The sequence below is a fragment of the Drosophila busckii genome, chromosome 2R (assembly GCF_011750605.1).
Source record: "Drosophila busckii strain San Diego stock center, stock number 13000-0081.31 chromosome 2R, ASM1175060v1, whole genome shotgun sequence".
NCBI lineage: Eukaryota > Metazoa > Arthropoda > Insecta > Diptera > Drosophilidae > Drosophila > Drosophila busckii.
In genome coordinates, this window is record NC_046605.1 from 1,369,324 (window position 1) to 1,388,827 (window position 19,504).

Consider the following 19,504-nt stretch of genomic DNA (forward strand, 5'->3'; position numbering starts at 1 on the left):
TTACATAAGCATCGATGTTTTTTGCATATAAGCGATCAGTGCAGCCAACAATCGATAGCAAATAAAAGAAGTTAGATAAAATAGCTAATATCTAAAGTGACAGCACTGCAATTGCTGTTGCGCTAAATTCAAATTTATAATTTTTATAGGTTTACCAATTTATTAGCAATGCTTTGCAGACTACAATAAGAGAACCTCTGGCTCAATGATTAGTTTAAACACACATATTGTTATACAGTTAGGTCAGTTTCTTGGCCTCCTGGAAACGGCAAGAAATGTCATCCCAATTGGCAATTTCCCAGATGGCCTCAACATACGAGGGACGCACATTCTTGTACTGCAAGTAGTAAGCATGCTCCCAGACATCAATGCCAAACAATGGAATCAATCCAGTGGATGCCTCCAAGGGATCCTGATTGGGCAAGGCAGCGATCTGCAATTTGCCGCTCTTCTTGTTGTAGCCCAACCAGCCCCAGCCGGAGCCCTGCACGGCCACAGTCAATGCACTCATTTCCTTTTTGAACTCATCCAGGCTCTTCCACTGCGATTCAATTGCTTTCTTTAGGTCATCGCTGGGTGTGGACTTGGTGGGGGAGAGATTCTGCCAGAAAATGGTGTGATTGATATGACCACCGCCATTGAAGCGTAGAGCAGGCGCCAATTGTATGATCTTCGTAGTATCGCTCTTGCACTTGGCATCCTCCAACTGCTCCTCGGCGGCATTCAAATTGTTGACATAGGTCTGGTGATGCTTTGTATGATGCAGCTCCATAATCTCACGGCTAATAATTGGCTCCAGAGCGGCATACTCGTAAGGCAACTTGGGCAGCGAATGCTTGCCGCGCACGGCAACGCTGTCAAACAAATAAAAAATATACTATTTAAAAGAATTGTCAAGTTCATTGCCGCCATTGCTGTTTATTTATGTAATCAACTTTGACCGGCTTGTTAGGCAGTTTTTTTATGACTATTGCACTTACTTCACAGCTTTGGTAATATTGCGTGTTATAAACATGATATTGCTTTGATTCTGCCAACTGAAAATAACTGAGATTGCTTAAAAATTGACAAAAAGTAAAATTAACTAATTCTCGGCAGCCTACCTGTATTCGAATGTGACCGTATGCGCCAAACAAAAAAATGCCTCGTAATTAAAAAGGTAGCTAGAGCACTCGATACATTGAAGCTGTTAGTATCGATACATCGATTAGTTTATTTTGCAAATAATTTGTAAATAACTTTTAAAACGATCAGAGGCACCATTAGAGCTGCTCATAATCTTACACTAAATTCCAAAATGTTTTCACAGCTTTAATAAATATTTATTTAGCAAGCCAACATGCTCAGATAAGCAGTGAAATATGTCTACATTTCGTGTGCCCTCTAGAATTCAAATTAATATAACAGATCAAAGGGCACAACAAATTCTATTCAAATCACTAAAACATCGTAAGTTTTCGGCACATTCCCTTTTTTTTTTGTTTGACAACAGTTTTACAACAGCATTGAATGCCCCCACTGCAGCAATCGTCGCCAGTACTATGAGTGAAAGTCAAATACCAAGCAATTTGCCCGCTGCAGTGGTTATCGATAATGGCTCTGGTGTGTGCAAGGCGGGCTTTTCAAATGAGTCCACGCCAAGCGTAGTGTTTCCAAGCATAGTGGGCAGACCGCGTCATTTGAACGTTATACTCGAGTCAGCCATATCGGATAGTGTAATTGGCGAGGCGGCGGCCAAAATGCGAGGCATACTAACGCTGAAATATCCCATTGAGCATGGCATTGTAAACAACTGGCCGGACATGGAGAAGATATGGAAGAGCACATACGAACTGTTGCGTGTGGAGCCCGATGCGCATCCTGTGCTGCTCACTGAACCACCACTGAATCCCAAAAAGAATCGCGAAAAAATGACGGAAATTATGTTTGAGAATTTCCGCGTGCCCGCACTCTATGTGGCTATACAAGCGGTGCTATCGCTATATGCCACTGGACGCACAATTGGGATTGTAGTAGACTCTGGCGATGGCGTTACGCACACTGTGCCCATCTATGAAGGCTATGCGCTGCCACATTGCTGCATGCGTTTGGATCTAGCCGGACGGGATTTGACGAATTTTCTATGCAAGCTGTTGATGGAACGCGGTCATACCTTGTCCACCAGTGCAGAGCGTGAAATAGTGCGTGATATTAAGGAGAAACTCTGCTATGTAGCCACTAACTATGAGCAGGAGTCGGAGCTAGCGCAAGAGCGCAAAAGTGAAATGGATGAAACCTTTGAGTTGCCCGATGGCCAGACAATACAAGTGGGCAGCGAAAAGTTCAAGTGTCCCGAGGCGCTGTTCAAGCCCAGCCTAGTGGGTCAGGAGGTGTATGGGCTGCATGAAGCTATCTATCACTCCATACTCAAGTGCGATCTCGACCTACGCCGGGATATGTACGCCAACATTGTGCTCTCCGGCGGCACAACTATGTTCCGCAACATTGAGCTGCGACTGCATCAAGATCTGGCAATGATGGCGCCTTCGAATATGCGCATTAAGATTACAGCTAATGCGGAACGCTGCTTTGCTGTGTGGTCAGGTGGCGCTGTGCTTGCCTCGCTGTCCAGTTTCCAAAATATGTGGATCGATAGCGCGGAGTACGATGAAGTGGGTCCCAGCATAATACATCGCAAGTGCTTCTAAGCTGTCCGACTAACTTCCATGCAAACGTTAACTTAAACTGTAATTATATTTTTTAAATAAAGTAAGCCATAACCCATATATAGCGTAATTTGCATAAAATATTTATGATATGCCAATATTTGTAAAATTTAATCTATGCAACAATTTTAGATTTAATCAATGCAGTTTTGAACATTGTGCTGCTGCGCTTTAATTAATTGCGAATTTATTAAGCAGTTGCCAAATTGCAACACAGCAACAGCAACAGTTGCTGCTGTGTTAGGCTGAACTTCCTAAAGGCAACACGTGCAATAAGGGAGAACAAAAGCGAATGCGAATGCGAATTGACTGTCAACGCATTTACCTTCAACATGAATTGCCAGCAGCGCCTCCAACATCATCATTATCATCATATATACAACATCATTATTATGTTTGTCAGCTGCACTTGAGGCGCCTTTTGTTTGCTGTTTTTTGCACTTTGTACACGCGGATCTGCTAAAGAGCGACTGTCGCGCGTGCGCCACTTGGCCAACAAGTTAAGCCAGCTGCAACAGCAACAGCAACAACAACAATGGAACCTTAAGTGTAAGCTTGCAGTATCAATTTAAAATTAGAATGTTATCAAAGTTACTGCAAGTATATATTTTAAATTAATGCTATTTTAATATACCCAAAATAGCTGTTGGCTGGCAAGTTCGTTGAACTTGTTGCTCCATTTTTGCTGCGCTAATGATTTTCAATTGCATTCAGCTCAAATTGGGTTAACGCCGGCGCTGACCACAGCCTGAGCTTGAGCTTGAGCCTAAGCCAAGCTGACAGCAACTTCTATTGTTGCTGTTGCTGCTGTGGTGACTGTTTGTTGCTTCTGTTGCTTGCCGCCGCATCAAGGTTGTGTAAATTTATCACTTCACTTTGCACTTTTCTTGGCCATGTGCCGCCGCTATGGCTTTGTTCTAACTGCTTTTGGCTTGGAGGCTACTGCAATTTTGTCAAATTATTTTTAGCTGCCTTTTGCGCAACATTTAAACATTTAAGCATCAACAACATTTTGTCAGCTCTCTTCATTTATGTGCAGTATATAAAACACACACACACACATGTGCATAAATTCAAATTCGTGATGCTATAAATTAAAAAGGGACATGCACATGTCTTTAACTATAGTTGATGTGGGTGCGGGGCGTTGGAGGGGGGAGAGGGAGCTTGCCACATTGTGTCGTGTAACTAAAAACAAGCTGATGAGCATGCCAAATGCTTTTAGTCGCTTGGTCTTGTTTGTCTTTCCAGGCCAAGACACTAATTTTATATGTATGCAATGAAGCGTTACCGAAAGTTACAGCTGAGTATTAAGAGATTACGTTATCTATGATATCTTTTGTTTATAAAAAAAAGAGCTAAGCAGCGTGAGATTTTTTTGGCTTTGGCTAAATTTGTATACATTTTTTTAAAGGCAAAGCTACTTAAAAAAAATCTTATAAAATTACTAAAAATAATTGACATATTTTTATATATTTTAGCAAACAATTAAGCTTGCATTAAAGCCTTAACAGCTTAACTAGCTCAGCCATTGCGTCAAAACAAATAAACGTTGTTTCTATAATTTATGCTAGCTATAAATACTGAACAAGGTTGTGCCACCCACTTGCTAAACACTGCGCAGCTGCCAATAGAGTTGCCTATGCCGCCAACAGCAGCATATATATATTAAGGATATAACAAGGATACACAGCAGCTGCAGCCAGGCTGACAACCATGCAACAGCAACAGTTTGTTGACTCAATGGGGCAGCGTAAAATTTGCGACTGTCAGTTAACTGTAGCATGTGTTGCAAACAAAGTCGAGCTGTAGTTAGAGCCACGCCCACACGCCTGCGTGTGCTAAGCTATAGTGGACTGCTTTTATCTATATATACGCTATATATTAAACTGAGATTGGATCAGGATGCCAGCTATACGGCGCTGTGTGATTTGGCAGAGCAAGTTAGCTGCACAGCTGTTTTCAAATCTGAGTAAGTTTTATTTATTTACTTTACTATAAGTTAATATAAGCTACAATTAATTATATCACATTTTATTTTATAAATTTATTTCTTTATACATATATTTGTATATTTGTTCTATATTTGCTTATCAACTAACTTGTTTTTACTTTGTTGGCTTATTCATATTTATTCTTTTTTTATTTTTGCTAATCTCAAACTTTTTCTCACAGCTATGGACGTGGCTTTGGACTCACCCAGCATTTATTTGGACCCAGCTCTGACTATCTAAACCCACCCAATGGCTCCATAGGCATTGTATTCTATCTGCTGCTGCTGTTTAGCTGTAAGTAACTTAAAGCTAGCCCAAACTATTTTAATAACTGTTGAGCTTAGCTTACTTTGAGCGGCGCTGGCTTTGCCAACTGCAATTGCTGCTGTCCGTGCTGACGCTGCTGCTTTGCCTTTATCTGGGCGGACTGCTGCTGCTGGTGCTCTACGATTGCTGCATCATCTGTGTGCTCATCTATGTCATACACACGCTGCTCTTTATGGAGGTTTATGGTCGCTACAAACGCATCTACATTAACAAAACGGCCATCGAGTGAATGATAAACATAAACTTTTAAATATATTACAATAAATTCAACTAGTTGCTGTCGTTTATCTCTTGGGCGGCCAAACACTTTTGAACTCTTGCCCCAAACTCAACCGGCACGTTGCCGCCATTCGGCAGACAGACGCGTAGGCTTTGGGTAAAGATCTATGGCACGTAGTCGCGCAATTAATTTTACAGCCTGTTGTGTGTAGGAGCTGTAAGTAAATCCGGCTTGCTAACATTGCCGGTAGCAACTGCGAATTGTCGGCAATTAATTTGACATAAATCGGCGATGAGTTTTCGCATTGATCGAGGGCACAATGGGTGTGAATAGAATAATTCGAAATTAAATAGAGCAATATTTTTGCACTAAAGTTAGATCGGTTATGTTAACGAATGAAGAGCTAATATAAAATTCCTTCCTCTAATGCTTTCAAGATGTCGTTAAGCGTTTGATCTTCTACCAGAAATTTTATAAAAAAAACATAATGAGAAAATTTATTGCGTTGACCTAAAAACTCCCTCTAGGGCCTTCTACTGTCGGTAAGCGATTGAGCTTCTTCCAGAAATTTTATAAAAAAAAAACAAGGAGTAAATCCATTGCTTGGGGAACTTGAAGTTATTAGATGGTTTTTTAGCAAGCAGAGTTTTCTCCAGCTACGAACTAGTCCTGTGGGAATAATAAAAGAGATCTGGCAAAATACTGTTAATATTATAAGCCGTTATACCAATGTTAGCTATGCCACCGCTATTTAAATATTCATATAATAAAATTATATAAAGCTCTGGGTTATCACACTTTGGTAACACGCGCCATAGAAATTCTGTTCAATAAGATTATAGGGAAAAGTTAAGGCAAACGATAAGCGTGGATAAAGATATAAGTAACTTAATTCTTTATAAATTATTAACCACTTATCTAATCTTATGAATATGAAACAGTATTTTATTTATTTTCAATTATTATAGAGCAAGTTGCAATAAATTGTTGCACTTATTAAAAATGAAATGAGTTTCTGATTGCCCGAAAATTTCTTTAGAGCTGTCAAACGCATTTGAATTGCACACATGTGTGTGTGTGTGTGTGTGTGTTAGTTTGTATAGATCTCATTGAATTGTTATAGCTATGCAATTGTAATCGGTGCAGCGTAGATGCCGCTGCGCGTTCCAATTGGGGTCGACTTTGGCACGATCTTCTTCAATATAAATATTATTATTTTTTGCTGTTGTTTTGTTCGGTTTTTGACAAGGCAAACAGAACTGAGACTGCAAAAGCTTTTTGTGTGACAAGCTTGGCAACACATTCACCTCCAGCGCCAGCGAGTAGACTACTTTGGCGTCAGCTTCAAAAAGGGAGTGCAGACAGTGGGTGGCAGGGGAGTGCAGTCGCAGATTGAGCAGCAACAGCAACAACAACAACAATTTAAGTGTAACTACAGCTTTTGAAGATGATCGTATGTGGCAGCTGCTGCTGCTGCTGCTGCCTGGCTGCGGTTGCCACATGTAGCTTAGACTTTCAGTTTGCCACAGCAGCAGCAGCAGCTTCATATAAATACGCGCCATGGCTGCTGTTCGAGATCAGTCAGAATTTGGCGCTCCAACGTGGCGCAAAGCAAAAAGTGTAACCCAAAAAATATTTCTATTCACATATATTGGAACCAGCCGAGGAATTATGTTCAAGCTACTGTGTCTAACGCTGCTGATAACAGCTGTGCTGGCACGCCCCGAACCACCAGTTAACGCCTACCTGCCGCCCTCACCTTCCGATAGCTATGGAGCGCAAGGACAAGGACAAGGCGGCTTTGGTGGCAAGCCTTCAGATACTTATGGAGCACCAGGACAGGGACAAGCTGGCGGCTTTGGCGGCAAGCCCTCTGACAGCAATTTATTGAAGTGCATCACAACAATGCTGGAAAGTAGCTGCTAACTGGCGCTGGACGTCTTCGTCTCAGTTTATGGGAGCTTCAAAATGCAGACAACGGCGTCTGGACGCCTTCCGTTAGGAAAGCCTCCAAAATGCAGGCGGAGACTAATAGGCAATGGACGTCCTTATGCGGTCCAGCATAGGAAGCATTCCAATGCAGCAACGGCGAGAGCTCCTTCCTCCAGCTATGGTGCGCCAGGACAGGGACAAAGTGGAACTCCTTCTTCTAGCTATGGAGCTCCAGGACAGGGACAAGCTGGCAACTTTGGCGGCAAGCCCTCTGACAGCTATGGCGCGCCCAATGCGGGAGCTGTGGACAAAACGGTATCGCTGGACGTCCTTTTCGTCCAGTATTGGAGAAGACTCCAAAATGCTAAGGCAACGGCGACTGGACGTCCTTCGTCCAGTCTATTGAAGAAGCATAACCAAATTGCTTCGCAACTGGACGACTGGACGTTCCTTCCTCCAGAACTATGGTAAGCTCCCAAATGCAGAGAGCGCTGGCTACCTTCCTCACAGCTATTGGAGCTCCAAGTGACAGGCGCTGGCATACAACGGCAAGTTATGGAAAACGTCCTTCCTCAGCTATGGTGCGCCAGGACAGGGACAAAGTGGAACTCCTTCCTCCAGCTATGGAGCTCCAGGACAGGGACAAGGCGGTTTCGGCGGCAAGCCTTCAGATTCTTATGGTGCACCTGGAGCAGGCGCTGGTGGCCAGTCACAAGGCGGCTTTGGCGGCAAACCATCTGACTCGTATGGACCACCTGCATCCGGAGCAGGCGCTGGTGCTGGAGCTGCTGGCGGTGCTGGTGACTATGACAATGGCGTAAGTAGTTTACATTTTTTTGGTCTCTGGTTAACTTGGCTCCTGCACAAAGAACAAAGAACGCCTGGCTGCACCGCTCTCTCTCTATCTCTCCCTATCTCTCTCTCTCTCTCATTTACACCGCTGCGCTTTACTGCTCAATACTGTGTCTCTCACTCTTTCTCTATCTATCTATCTCTCTACATAACTCTCTTTCTCTCTCCACACGCTCCGCTCCGCTCTCACACTCTGTAGGAACCCGCTAAGTACGAATTTAATTACCAAGTTGAGGACGCTCCAAGTGGGCTCTCTTTTGGGCATTCAGAGATGCGCGACGGTGACTTCACCACCGGCCAGTACAATGTTCTGTTGCCCGATGGCAGGAAGCAAGTAAGCCAAGTGATTTGCTGGGCCTAACAGAAGCTTATCCTAAATGCTATGCCATGTGAGCTAATCCTTTGCCTTGTTTCTTGCAGATTGTCGAATACGAGGCGGATCAGCAGGGCTATAGACCACAGATACGCTATGAGGGTGATGCCAACACTGGTGCAGGCGGCGGTCAGGATTTGGGTCAAGGCGGTTATTCCGGCAATCGTCCAGGCGGTCAGGATTTGGGTCAAAACGGTTATTCCGGCAATCGTCCAGGTGGTCAGGATTTAGGTCAAAATGGTTACTCTAGCGGTCGTCCAGGTGGCCAGGATTTGGGTCAAAACGGTTATTCCGGCAATCGTCCAGGCGGTCAGGATTTGGGTCAAAACGGTTATTCCGGCAATCGTCCAGTTGGTCAGGATTTAGGTCAAAATGGTTACTCTAGCGGTCGTCCTGGCGGCCAAGATTTGGGTCAAAACGGTTTTTCCGGCAATCGTCCAGGTGGTCAGGATTTAGGTCAAAATGGTTACTCTAGCGGTCGTCCAGGTGGCCAGGATTTGGGTCAAAACGGTTATTCCGGCAATCGTCCAGGTGGTCAGGATTTAGGTCAAAATGGTTACTCTAGCGGTCGGTCAGATGGTGGTCGCGTCATCATTGGTGGACGTGTCATTGGCGGCGACAATGGTCAGGACAACGCTGATGGTCGCGGCTATTCCAGCGGTAAACCAGGCCAAGGACGCAATGGTTTTGGTCCTGGTGGCCAGAACGGTGATAACGATGGCAGCGGATACAGATATTAGACAGCACACCACTGACTCCGAGACACACAAGCTAAGTTAGCATTTGAGATGAGATTATATAAAGCAATTAGTTCAATATCTAGCTTTTAAGACTTTCTAGAACTTTAAATTAGTTACCTATATCTTTTATCCTGTATACTCTATACATACTTTCACGCTATCTCATGCTGTCTGCCAGCCATTTTATTTCATATTCCAGACTTAGTCGTAAGCTCAACTTGTTACAAATGCAAATGTGAAAAAAAAAACTATAAAAAATATGTGAACTGCTTAAGCGGCAGTGAGGAATCCCACAGAACAATAAAGTAAAATAGAAATGGAAGAATTGTTGTTGTCTCTGCTTCAATATGCCAAAGGTGATTTGATCAAATCACCAAAGGACGATATTAAGTGAAACCCAAAAGCAAGCAAACAAATGGAAATGATAATGAGATCATAAGAGACTCCAGTTCAAAAGCATCTCACAAACCGAACTTAAAAAGGTATTGATAGGGATAAGCTAACGACTCAAGTACAAAATCACATTAAATTAAAACACACTTCGCTCATTTTATGGGTTTTTTTTCAAGGTGAAATCCAAAAACAATTGATAACCGAACTTAAGAAGGTATTAATCATACTGCCAGCAGCTGGAGTGTAGTCACCAAAATTCGTCCACGTATAGTTCCAAAGACTTGGAGCACCTCTAGGATCATCTGGTAAATTAGCTGGCGGCACAGCTGTGGAGTTCTGCAGCTTTAGCTCAGTTAAAAGCGATTGAAGCACCTGAGGATAACTGCAATGCAAAGTGGCGCATATAGTAAAGTTGCTAATGCTGTTTATTTTGTACCTACCGCGCTGCTAGATTATTGCGCTCGCAAGGATCATCGCGTATATTGAATAAGCAAGGCGCATGCAGTGGCTGGCAAGGATTAGCAGGCTGCTGTGCACATTGTACAGTTGCCGCAGAGCGTAGACGCTGCTGATTGGCGCGACTGGGCAGCAGCTGCAGTTGGTGCATAGCTTTGCCTGCTAGACACTTGGGCAGCTCGTCCCAATAGTAGAGTTGCGGATCACGTATACCCTCGGGACCATACCAGCCATCCCAGCTGCCATTGTAGTGAGTGCCCTGCAGCAGCTTCCAGTCGCCCACAGTTAGCGCAGCGCTGCCCCAAATGTCATCTATATTATGTAAGATGCTTTTGCGTGGCGAAGGCTCGTTCTGCACCAAGGACTGCCAAATGCTTTGACCATCTAGCTGTGCTGAGCTGAGATTAGCCAGCGCAGCTTTGCCACCAGCAGCTTCCACTAGCGTGGGCAGCCAGTCGGCAATGTGCATAGTCTGCTCAGCAATGCGCGGCAGCTTTTGTAGGCGTGGCGACCAGAGCAAGGCGGCACCACGCACGCCACCCTCCCAGAGCGTATTCTTAACACCACGCAGCGGATAATTGGATGCAAAGTTGAGATTGAAGCCCTCAGCTGGGCCGCCATTGTCGGTGGAGAATATAATAATGGAGTTCTGCAGCAACTGCTGCTTGCGCAGCTGCTCCACAATGCTGCCCACAGAGGCGTCCAGCTCGGTAAGCATAGCTGCATATTTTCTGCGCTTCAGCTTGGGTATATGCTGCAGCTTGGCCAGCACATCATCGCTAACAGGCAGCGGGTTGTAGGGATTACCCGAGTGCACAGCCATGTGCGCCACATAGAGAAACAGCGGCCCCTTTGTGGCATTGTGTGTGGCAATGACATTCAATGCGTGTCGCGTTACAACATGCGTCGAGTACTCGCCGTGCAGCTCATAGGCCACCTGCGTGCCATTGCGCATATCCAAGCCCCAATAGCCATGCTCCTCGGCTGTGTGATCGTTGTAGTCATGATGACCCGACCAGCAGCCCACATGACTGCTAAAGCCGCGATACAAAGGCGTATACTCGCGTTTCCAGTGGCCCAAATGCCATTTGCCCGCCATGTGTGAGGTGTAGCTGCATTTATATAACTAGAGATTGGGAGCATTATAGTGTATAAGCTGTCGACCTACCCCAAGTCGTTCAAATATTGTGGCAGCAGCTTTAAGTTCAAAGGTAGACCACGCGGCTCGGCGGCATACAGCACAGTATGTTGCATGCCTGTGTGGCATAATTAATTATTAAAAATAAAACTAATTGTTGCTACATATACTTGCCCGTATGTATGGGATATTTGCCCGTCATCAGTGCAGAGCGTGAAGGTGTGCAGATAGGATTAACATAGTAGCGATTGAGTATGAGACCCGAATAGGCCAAGGCATCAATGTTGGGCGTGGGAATCTGCGCAGAGCCATGAAAGCCCACATCATTGAAACCCTAACAGCAACCACAATAAGTAATAATAATAATCATAAATAAGCCAGAAGTTGGCTTGTTAAGCTCACTTACCAGATCATCTGCCAGTATAAATATGATGTGCGGTCTTTTTGTATTATCGGCAGCGACAATAAAGTTGCCAAGCGACAGCAGCAGCAACAGTTGCAGCTGCAACATTTTTCTTGTTGTTGTAGTTTTCAGCTGCAATATTTGCATTGTTTAGTTTTTTGCTTGGGGGGATGTTACGATTAAAGCTCATTAGCTGCCTAATTGCTGTGCCATAAAATGTGGCAACAGTTTGAGTTGCTGCTACACAGTGCGAAATTTAAAACATTTTTCTCAGTGCATGTTCAATTGCTTGCCAATTGATAGTCTGACATTGATTTCCCTTTCGATACAAAATAAAATGCCGACTCATTAGACAAGCTCATAGACTGTCTTGTAATTGTAACTGAATCAGCATATTATAGTCTTCGTCATTATAAGTGCGGCATGATCTTATGATCTTGAGTTTTTTTATAAGCGCTGCCATTTGTTTTGGCATTATACAGGGTTTCTATAAATCACAAGGTGTACCGCATTACATCATCGCTGATCTACAGTAAGCGCGGCTTTAAATCTAAATTCTACTCGCTTTAGTTTATGTTCACTGTAATTGTAAATGTCAACAGACTGAAAAACATACTCTTTGTACAAATTATGCCCAATTTGCATTGCCATCAACTAATTAGCATGCGAATTGTATTGTTTGTCGGATGTCGACCCGTTTTTCACTTTGTACAAATTCAAACGTTAATAGGTCAAGTACTGATCCAATTAATTATTTTCTTTCCTACTAAAAATGGCAGCCAGATTTTGTATATTGGTGAAATTCTGTTATAAACAAAAATATTTGCACACATAAACAAATATTTATGCAGTTTTTTTTAAAGCCACTTACACTTGTAATTAAGTTGACACAAAACTTGTTTTAAATAAACAAATGCACTGCTTATAAATGCATTGAATTTTTGTTTACATATAAAGCTTTATTTATTTTATTTTTTACACGCACTGAGCAGTTCGCCCACCGTTTCAACTCACGCGCCAAACAAGACTAAGTGACCAACAAGCTGCAATGAAAGTTTCTGCAAACTGATTACAGCTTAAGCCGCGTGCGCTGTTACTCAGAGAGAGAGAGTGAAAGAGCGTGAGAGCGCGCGCGAGAGCGTAATTTAAGAGCGTAAGTAAACATGTTTAAACTTGCTACAAATATATATATTTTCTTTAATTTTATTATAGTACATAGAGAAGTTTATGTTCTACGCCTGATTTGTAACAACTACTAAACTTTTAAGCTTAATTTAAATTGGTTTTTTGTGTTAAGTGCTTGCAGCCACAATCATTATAAATCATCACATTTGGGCTGCAGCAAAAAAACAAAGTCTGCGTTAACATATTTAAAAAAAACAATAGCGTCCAAAAAGATTTTTACTTTCAGAAATAAATAGCAACTAACGAAAAATTTTGATTTGCATGCGCAGCCATTAGAGTATTTCTAGATCGACATGTCGTATTTCAGGATATTGAGTCTGTAAGTATAAGGTTGTGTTAATAGCTGGTTTATAGTATTAAACGCAAGTTATACTTACGCGCAGATTCATTTCAATGCGATCTATTTCACCACCCATGAGGTCCACAATATTTTCGCCTTGGTCCAGCAAAAACATTTCCAAGTCTTCAACATTACGAAAGCCACGCACAGTCTGAAATAAAATGGTAAATTAGTTTATAATAGTTTAGGTTGTGTATAAGACTTACCGCCAGCAATTTGTTTAGATCCTGTTTATCCAAATAGGAGCGCGTCAACTCACGACCATCAAAATCCAGCTCAGCCTGTAATTATAGAAGACAATTAAATAAGTGTATAATTATTTAATTAATGCTGGCTACCTTATAGCGCACACGCCCATTGCCTATGTCTATGCCCTTGACATCATAGATAGCGCGTATCATAACATCCGACTCTAGCGCTGTATTCATTTTCTCCAGGCGCTCCATGGGTATAGAAATTCCCACCAGCGCATTGGCATTCGTATATATAATAAAGGAAGCAACGCCGCCTAGCAAAGCGCCTATGACCAATGAGCCGGCGGCATCGAAGAGCGGCGAACCCGTATAGCTGCTCAGACCCATGCATGTGGCAGCAATCATGACGCCAGCCACAGCAGCCGCATCCTCACAGAGCACTACATTAACGCACGGATCCTTGCCAGAAAGCACTGTAAATTAAACAATGAATTTAATAATATACTTATAGAATTCAATTGTTAAATTTACCATAATTCTTAAAGGACATTTGGTTGAGGCGCGCTGAACGCTTAAGCTCATTAATAGCTACCACTAGTGTAGCACCTTCCGACACTAGCGAGCCCGCCAGTATGCAATAAACCCAAAAGAGATCTGCTATAGGCTGTGGATGCAGTATGCCCTCAATGCCATGATAAATGGAAAGACCGCTGCCCACACAGAAAATGCCAACGCCTGAGATAAGCGAGGAGACATAACGCATATTCATATAGCCATACGGATGATCCATGTCCGGCTCCTGTGATGATTTGTATATGCCAAAGGCAAGTATCAGCTGATTAATCAAATCAGCTAATGAGTGTATAACCTCAGCAAACATGCTATGTGAGCCACTGTAGATCCAGCCGCCTGCCTTAAACAGCAAGTTGGCGGCATTGCTGCAAGCATAAAAGTTGTTTGTATGTAGCTATAAAGATTGCATGCCTTACATAGCAATGGCTGTGGCTACCACCTGGCCAGACTTTTCCGTATCCTGCCGTTCATCCAGCAGTATCTTCGTGCGTGAGCCCATTTCTCGGCGATAGTCGCGCAGCCGCCGCTTGACCGTAAACACATCTGTGAAAACCAATAACATAAGCAATAGTTGCTATAGTTTGCTAAGACTCACTTTGCTGATATTGCTTGCGCTCCAGTTCACGTCGCAGACGCTCGCGCACCAGATTATCACGCGATCCCCAGACTTCCAAGGCCTTGGCTTCAACGTCGCGCCGCCAATAGACTGTCATGGGCGGCTCTTGTTCATACGGCGAGCGTCGCTTGATCTTTGGCAGCGTCTCTAGATCCGCAGCTGAGAGTATAAAATCAGAAACTGCTCTGGCGGGTGTAACAAAGTTGCGTTCCAGCGAGCTGCGATAGTCAAAACGCGGTCGCTTTGCTACTGGCGCAGGAGCAGCAGCAGCAGCAGCTGTTGCTGCCGCAGACTTGATAGCTGAGTCCTTTTCAGCCTTGCGCGCTGCTGGCTTGCTTGGTGGCGCAATGTCTGCCACTCCAGCGTTGTCTGCAGGTACATTTATTATACTTACTGCCGGCGATATATCAGACTTTTCAAATACAATTTCATTGATTTTCGAGTCTTCTATGGTAGTAGTAATGGAGAGTATGCCCTTTGGCGTTTTCACTTCAAAACTTTTTTGAATTACATTCTCTTTTGCAACTGATTGCTGTGGCTCTTTTGATGCTGGCTCAATATCCTCACTAGATTTTTTGCTGTCGCTGGCGCTAGTGCGCAGCTGCGTCCAACGACATCCAACTCCTCCGCCTAGACGACTACGCGCCTGCAGTCGCAGACACTCGTTGCGCTGCAACGCGCAGCACAAAGTATTATTGTCATGCCCAATCCACTGGCTAGCCGCTCTTGCCAGCTGCCGATGCCTGCGCTGCAAGAGCTGCCCGCCACGCACCAACATTTTCTAGACAAAGCAGTAGCGCACTTCAAAAATAAAATATGTAAATAATAGACACGCTTATTGTTGCTTAAGTTTACTTACACTGCGCACTGCTGGAAGATTTGTATCTTGTCTGTGACGTCTGCTAATGTATTGTTGTGGTTTCTCTTTTTGACAACAGCGACTGCGACGACGTCATCCAGCGAGTGTTAGCATTTGTTGTAGGCGATAATTGGCTTTTAGCAAGTTTAATTATACTAATTTGTGCTCTTAGATTGCTGCAAAAACACGTGTAAGCCGAAAATATTGCTAAAAATTTAGTTAACTAGCTTTTTAAGCAATTTTTATGGCGAAAAACAATTCGAGAGCCCGGCTGCTCTAGCGATGTGAATTTTGTGAAAGTGCGCAAAACAAATCAGTCATTGTTATCGATATGTATGCAAGTGTTTGCCAACACTAGCGCACAGCTGTTTGTGCAAATGTAGCGAAATGGACATGCAAAAACAGTTAAATAAATATTGCTGAATGTAAGAAATGCTCTTAAATATATATTAAAAACTGTTTATTTTATAAACATTGCGTTACGCCACAACTTTTATTTTATTAACTAAGCAAAATGCAAAAAACTTTGATTGCAGCGCATTTAGTGTTCGCTATGCTCGGTTCGCAATATTTACTTTCGCTCTGCTTCTTGCTGCTGCCGGTTTTGTAACCATAATTTTTGGTTCGCTAGTCCAAAGCTAAAAAATGTCGCTGTTGCTGCAACGTGCTGGAAAATTAATAACGCGTCAGACGCTACCACTGGCCAGTGCCATCAAATGCCGCTACTTTGCGGATGCAATACTAGGAGATGGCGATGAAGTGCTCGTGCAGCGTTTGGAAGGCCAGCAAAAGGGCATAACAGTGCTGGGACTCAACAGGCCGGCGACAAAGAACGCGTTCAGTCGTGGATTAGTGAACACCTTTTCGGATATACTGGACGACATTAAGCGTGATAATGGCTCGCGTGTGGTGGTGCTGCGCAGTCTCAGTCCTGGCATATTTTGTGCAGGAGCCGATTTGAAAGAGCGCAAAGGTAGGGGGGATGTAGCTCAGTGGTAGAGCGTTCGCTTTGCATGTGAAAGGCCCCGGGTTCAATCCCCGGCATCTCCAGCAAGTTAAATTTTTTGTTGTTAAGTACTTTAATTAATTTATTTTTGTTTCACTTAGGCATGACTACGGAAGAGACAAAGGAATTTGTTACACAACTGCGTGGCCTGCTCATTAACCTGGAGCAACTGCCCATGCCTGTTATAGCTGCGCTTGATGGCGCTGCTTTGGGTGGTGGCCTTGAAATGGCGCTAGCCTGCGACATACGCACAGCTGCTTCTAATGCCAAAATGGGTTTGGTAGAGACACGTTTGGCTATAATACCTGGAGCTGGCGGCACTCAACGCTTGCCACGCATACTGTCGCCTGCTTTGGCCAAGGAGCTTATATTTACAGCACGCGTGTTGGATGGCGCGCAGGCTAAGGAATTGGGCATGGTTAATCATGTGGTGGAACAGAATGCCAACAAAGATGCAGCCTATCAGCTTGCACTAAAGCTGGCTGAGGAGATATTGCCCAATGGTCCAGTGGGCGTGCGCATGGCTAAGTTGGCTATCGACAAAGGAATGCAGGTGGACTTGAGCACGGGCTATTCCATTGAGGAAGTGTGCTATGCACAGGTTGTGCCCACCAAGGATCGTCTGGAGGGATTGGCTGCATTTGCCGAGAAGCGCAAGCCTGTTTATAAGGGCGAATAGGCGTGGCGAACAAGAAGTTACACATTAAGCTGACAAAGTGCATTTATTAGTTTTGTTTTTATGCCATAAAAATATTGTTTCAAATGTAGAAAGATTAAATCAATTTGTTTTCTTTAGAAATTCTATTTTTAACATGCACATCATTAAATCTGAACCAAATTGTTAGAAAATATCTCAATTAATTTGTCTAAAAAGCTGACTCAACTGGCAAACTCGTTGTTGTTGTAGTTAGTCATGTTGATACTAATTGTTAAATCATATTATTGTTGTTAAATCTCTCTCGGAGCGACTATTTCAATTAAGTATTCTCATTCTCATGCATGCAAAATGCGGAAACTAAAATTGTTATAGACATTTGTTATGCTAAAGCTGTCAGCTTACATATAGAAAGCGGCAATCATGAATTTTTACCCCAGGGTCACATACCGTAACTCCAACTGTATAGCTATATGAAAAATATTTTTTAATAATGTGTTTTTGGTAACAAAAATTTAGCAAGCTAATTGCGCTTTTGATGAATGAGGTGTGTGCATCTTTTATTTTTATTTTTTTTTGCAATTAACAAAGGTGCTTTGTTTTTTTTTTCGGCACATAAATAAATCAAATATTTGCATACATGTTTGCTAAAAGGCAAGCGGCAAATCAAGGCAATTGCGTTAATGCCACGCCCCTCTGTCTGCCGCCCACGCCGCACGCAGCGTATACTTAATATGCAAGTGAGCGTTTGACATCAGGCAAGGTCACTCTACATAGCCGATTTAACACTGCTGACTCAGTATTTGGCAAACTGACAATTTTTAAAAGCTGCGCGCACTTTGCATATCAATAACGTTTAGAGTTTATTTAGAAGTTCAAGCTTAGGCTATGACGTTAATATCAGTAGCCAGAATCCAGATTGTGCGGAAACCAGTTGCGGAAGCTTAATTAATTCTGTTTAAATATATTTATTATTTAATGCTATAAGCAATAAAAGTAAAAAGAAATATAAATTACGCATTCGCGGAATTTGAGCTTCAAAACATTTTGATAAACAAACAAGTTTTAAAGGTTCAACAGACCAAGCGCGAAGGTATTTGCACTCTTAACCATTAATAAGCTGCTCACACGTTTATGAATTTTAGGGGGAATTTATATGGCTGCACTATAGCTTATAGCAACACTAAAGTGTGCCTGCTACATAATCAAAATCAATAAAAATAAGCGACAAGCAGCGGTAAACAAGCTCGCATTGCGTATACGTCATGTATGCAGGTAGATATTATATTTTTTTTATATAGCACGCTTGTAGCACAAATTAAAGATACACTTGTCTAGATATTAACTACAATTTATGTTACAAATTAAAGCAACAAGCTTAAGCAAAAAATTTCCTAAAATTTCAAAATGCACAGCACGTGAAAATGACATTAAAGCTTAAATGCTTTTACGAAAAATTTTCCACTGCAGCAAGTGCAACAGCAACAACTATCGAACGTATCATATTTTATGGACAATCCAGCGCAACAGCAGCAACAGCAACAACAATGGACGCTTAAAACAAGTTAATCACAGACAACGCCATGATCTGACTCAAAGAGACGCCTCAAGGCAACAACAACTAACACACTTTTGTGTAATTGCCATGTTTAACTGCGAATCTTAATTGTAGGCCAGCCTAACATGGCCTGGAAAGGGGCACCCTGCGCAAACAAATTCTTGAGATACTCGCCAAATTGCCAGCAGCTGACCATACAATAAGTCGCACTATAAAATAGATTAAATTAGAAATAAGCTTTGATTTTTTTTGTGGCAGTTGCATAAGCTTAGCACACAATTGTAAAATTTAATTAACTTAGATGAGTAACTGTTTGTTTCTATTGCTTATTTGCATACATGCATTTGATTTATAGTGCACAAAAATACTGTAATTTGTGCTAATTTATGCAGACTATACTTAAAATAATTATAATTGCTGCTTCAAGTGCAAGTTTGCCACATGCAATTGACAAATGCATTGCTCAAGTGTAGATAAAATAAATACAAGGCGCGTGGGTTACAAAGTGTCGTTGTAAGAAATTGCATTAGTAAGTAACTATGTTAAGATTATTATCTGAAAGGCCGTTAGCATATGTGGCGTATGAGCAATGCCAGACTTGTCTCGCTAACAATGACCAAACTGAATGTTGTAGAAAGCACACACACACACACACACACAAAGAGAGAGAGAGAGAGAGAGAGATATATATAAATGAGTGGCTGACTTTGCTACAGCTGCGTCATGCGGGCGTTTTAATGTCCATTGCGCTAATTGTCTGGCCAACTCTCAGCTCAGGCATGAGTACCTGTTGCTGCTGCTGCTGCTTGCGTTTGTATGTGTGCATGCTGCTGCTGCTGTCGTCGTCGCCGGCAACAAATTCAAGCACAAACATTGGCTTAATATCAGTCACTAAGTGATCGCCAAACAGTTAACAACAGCAACATAAAAGGAACAAAACGCGCGCGCGGATTTTAAGGGCGCGCTTAAAGCTTTTGTGACTCAT

General features: G+C 42.8%; 7 protein-coding genes and 1 non-coding gene across 9 annotated transcripts; 5 read left to right on the forward strand and 3 right to left on the reverse strand.

The window, feature by feature from the left end:
- Positions 1-137: 137 nt before the first annotated feature.
- On the reverse strand, positions 138-1,128 carry LOC108596317 (superoxide dismutase [Mn], mitochondrial). Its single transcript, XM_017981927.1, has 3 exons — positions 1,104-1,128; positions 981-1,037; positions 138-854 (listed from the first exon to the last, which is right to left on the reverse strand). The coding sequence occupies exons 2-3, from the start codon at positions 1,013-1,015 to the stop codon at positions 239-241; spliced, it is 651 nt and encodes a 216-aa protein (XP_017837416.1). The 5' UTR covers positions 1,016-1,037; positions 1,104-1,128; the 3' UTR covers positions 138-238.
- A 168-nt stretch (positions 1,129-1,296) lies between these two features.
- On the forward strand, positions 1,297-2,759 carry LOC108596316 (actin-like protein 53D). 2 transcript variants are annotated; one of them, XM_017981926.1, is made up of 2 exons: positions 1,297-1,449; positions 1,525-2,759. In XM_017981926.1, the coding sequence occupies exons 1-2, from the start codon at positions 1,362-1,364 to the stop codon at positions 2,685-2,687; spliced, it is 1,251 nt and encodes a 416-aa protein (XP_017837415.1). In that variant the 5' UTR covers positions 1,297-1,361; the 3' UTR covers positions 2,688-2,759. The 2 variants fall into 2 exon arrangements, with proteins under 2 accessions (XP_017837415.1, XP_017837414.1); XM_017981925.1 differs by having other exon boundaries at positions 1,307-1,449; positions 1,504-2,759.
- Positions 2,760-4,489: 1,730 nt separating this feature from the next.
- Positions 4,490-5,255, forward strand: LOC108594869 (vitamin K epoxide reductase complex subunit 1). Its single transcript, XM_017980008.1, has 3 exons — positions 4,490-4,677; positions 4,881-4,993; positions 5,044-5,255. Exons 1-3 carry the CDS (start codon positions 4,490-4,492, stop codon positions 5,253-5,255), a joined length of 513 nt encoding a protein of 170 aa, XP_017835497.1.
- A 1,583-nt stretch (positions 5,256-6,838) lies between these two features.
- LOC108596313 (pro-resilin) lies at positions 6,839-9,459 on the forward strand. Its single transcript, XM_033293223.1, has 5 exons — positions 6,839-7,161; positions 7,249-7,493; positions 7,711-7,995; positions 8,230-8,364; positions 8,451-9,459. The coding sequence occupies exons 1-5, from the start codon at positions 6,918-6,920 to the stop codon at positions 9,141-9,143; spliced, it is 1,602 nt and encodes a 533-aa protein (XP_033149114.1). The 5' UTR covers positions 6,839-6,917; the 3' UTR covers positions 9,144-9,459.
- A 233-nt stretch (positions 9,460-9,692) lies between these two features.
- On the reverse strand, positions 9,693-12,477 carry LOC108596315 (arylsulfatase B). The gene is made up of 6 exons (XM_017981923.1): positions 12,405-12,477; positions 11,537-11,665; positions 11,305-11,464; positions 11,161-11,248; positions 9,977-11,104; positions 9,693-9,918 (listed from the first exon to the last, which is right to left on the reverse strand). The coding sequence occupies exons 2-6, from the start codon at positions 11,639-11,641 to the stop codon at positions 9,708-9,710; spliced, it is 1,692 nt and encodes a 563-aa protein (XP_017837412.1). The 5' UTR covers positions 11,642-11,665; positions 12,405-12,477; the 3' UTR covers positions 9,693-9,707.
- A 270-nt stretch (positions 12,478-12,747) lies between these two features.
- On the reverse strand, positions 12,748-15,579 carry LOC108595080 (zinc transporter 9). Its single transcript, XM_017980231.1, has 8 exons — positions 15,301-15,579; positions 14,421-15,242; positions 14,242-14,368; positions 13,784-14,190; positions 13,397-13,725; positions 13,265-13,339; positions 13,096-13,209; positions 12,748-13,035 (listed from the first exon to the last, which is right to left on the reverse strand). The coding sequence occupies exons 2-8, from the start codon at positions 15,217-15,219 to the stop codon at positions 12,991-12,993; spliced, it is 1,896 nt and encodes a 631-aa protein (XP_017835720.1). The 5' UTR covers positions 15,220-15,242; positions 15,301-15,579; the 3' UTR covers positions 12,748-12,990.
- Positions 15,580-15,860: 281 nt separating this feature from the next.
- Positions 15,861-17,085, forward strand: LOC108595571 (methylglutaconyl-CoA hydratase, mitochondrial). The gene is made up of 2 exons (XM_017980831.2): positions 15,861-16,273; positions 16,408-17,085. Exons 1-2 carry the CDS (start codon positions 15,946-15,948, stop codon positions 16,983-16,985), a joined length of 906 nt encoding a protein of 301 aa, XP_017836320.1. The 5' UTR covers positions 15,861-15,945; the 3' UTR covers positions 16,986-17,085.
- Trnaa-ugc lies at positions 16,279-16,350 on the forward strand. The gene has a single exon. It is a non-coding gene; the product is annotated as a tRNA-Ala (tRNA).
- Positions 17,086-19,504: the final 2,419 nt, after the last annotated feature.

What these genes read in the sequence shown, in the direction of transcription:
- LOC108596315 (XM_017981923.1), bottom strand. Translation starts at nt 11,641, where the DNA reads ATGTTGCAGCTGCAACTGTTGCTGCTGCTGTCGCTTGGCAACTTTATT. An exon ending in CAAATATCCCATACATACGG is followed by an intron (nt 11,249 to 11,304) that starts GCAAGTATATGT and finishes TATGCCACACAG; the next exon opens with GCATGCAACATACTGTGCTG. An exon ending in CGCAATAATCTAGCAGCGCG is followed by an intron (nt 9,919 to 9,976) that starts GTAGGTACAAAA and finishes TTTGCATTGCAG; the next exon opens with TTATCCTCAGGTGCTTCAAT.
- LOC108595080 (XM_017980231.1), bottom strand. Translation starts at nt 15,219, where the DNA reads ATGTTGGTGCGTGGCGGGCAGCTCTTGCAGCGCAGGCATCGGCAGCTG. An exon ending in AATGTCCTTTAAGAATTATG is followed by an intron (nt 13,726 to 13,783) that starts GTAAATTTAACA and finishes TTTAATTTACAG; the next exon opens with TGCTTTCTGGCAAGGATCCG. An exon ending in GCATTGAAATGAATCTGCGC is followed by an intron (nt 13,036 to 13,095) that starts GTAAGTATAACT and finishes TTATACTTACAG; the next exon opens with ACTCAATATCCTGAAATACG.
- LOC108596317 (XM_017981927.1), bottom strand. Translation starts at nt 1,015, where the DNA reads ATGTTTATAACACGCAATATTACCAAAGCTGTGAA. An exon ending in AATATTACCAAAGCTGTGAA is followed by an intron (nt 855 to 980) that starts GTAAGTGCAATA and finishes TTTGTTTGACAG; the next exon opens with CGTTGCCGTGCGCGGCAAGC.
- LOC108594869 (XM_017980008.1), top strand. Translation starts at nt 4,490, where the DNA reads ATGTGTTGCAAACAAAGTCGAGCTGTAGTTAGAGCCACGCCCACACGC. An exon ending in ACAGCTGTTTTCAAATCTGA is followed by an intron (nt 4,678 to 4,880) that starts GTAAGTTTTATT and finishes TTTTTCTCACAG; the next exon opens with CTATGGACGTGGCTTTGGAC. An exon ending in TCTGCTGCTGCTGTTTAGCT is followed by an intron (nt 4,994 to 5,043) that starts GTAAGTAACTTA and finishes TGTTGAGCTTAG; the next exon opens with CTTACTTTGAGCGGCGCTGG.
- LOC108595571 (XM_017980831.2), top strand. Translation starts at nt 15,946, where the DNA reads ATGTCGCTGTTGCTGCAACGTGCTGGAAAATTAATAACGCGTCAGACG. An exon ending in CGATTTGAAAGAGCGCAAAG is followed by an intron (nt 16,274 to 16,407) that starts GTAGGGGGGATG and finishes TGTTTCACTTAG; the next exon opens with GCATGACTACGGAAGAGACA.
- LOC108596316 (XM_017981925.1), top strand. Translation starts at nt 1,362, where the DNA reads ATGTCTACATTTCGTGTGCCCTCTAGAATTCAAATTAATATAACAGAT. An exon ending in ATTCAAATCACTAAAACATC is followed by an intron (nt 1,450 to 1,503) that starts GTAAGTTTTCGG and finishes GTTTTACAACAG; the next exon opens with CATTGAATGCCCCCACTGCA.
- LOC108596313 (XM_033293223.1), top strand. Translation starts at nt 6,918, where the DNA reads ATGTTCAAGCTACTGTGTCTAACGCTGCTGATAACAGCTGTGCTGGCA. An exon ending in CATCACAACAATGCTGGAAA is followed by an intron (nt 7,162 to 7,248) that starts GTAGCTGCTAAC and finishes GCCTTCCGTTAG; the next exon opens with GAAAGCCTCCAAAATGCAGG. An exon ending in TGCCCGATGGCAGGAAGCAA is followed by an intron (nt 8,365 to 8,450) that starts GTAAGCCAAGTG and finishes TGTTTCTTGCAG; the next exon opens with ATTGTCGAATACGAGGCGGA.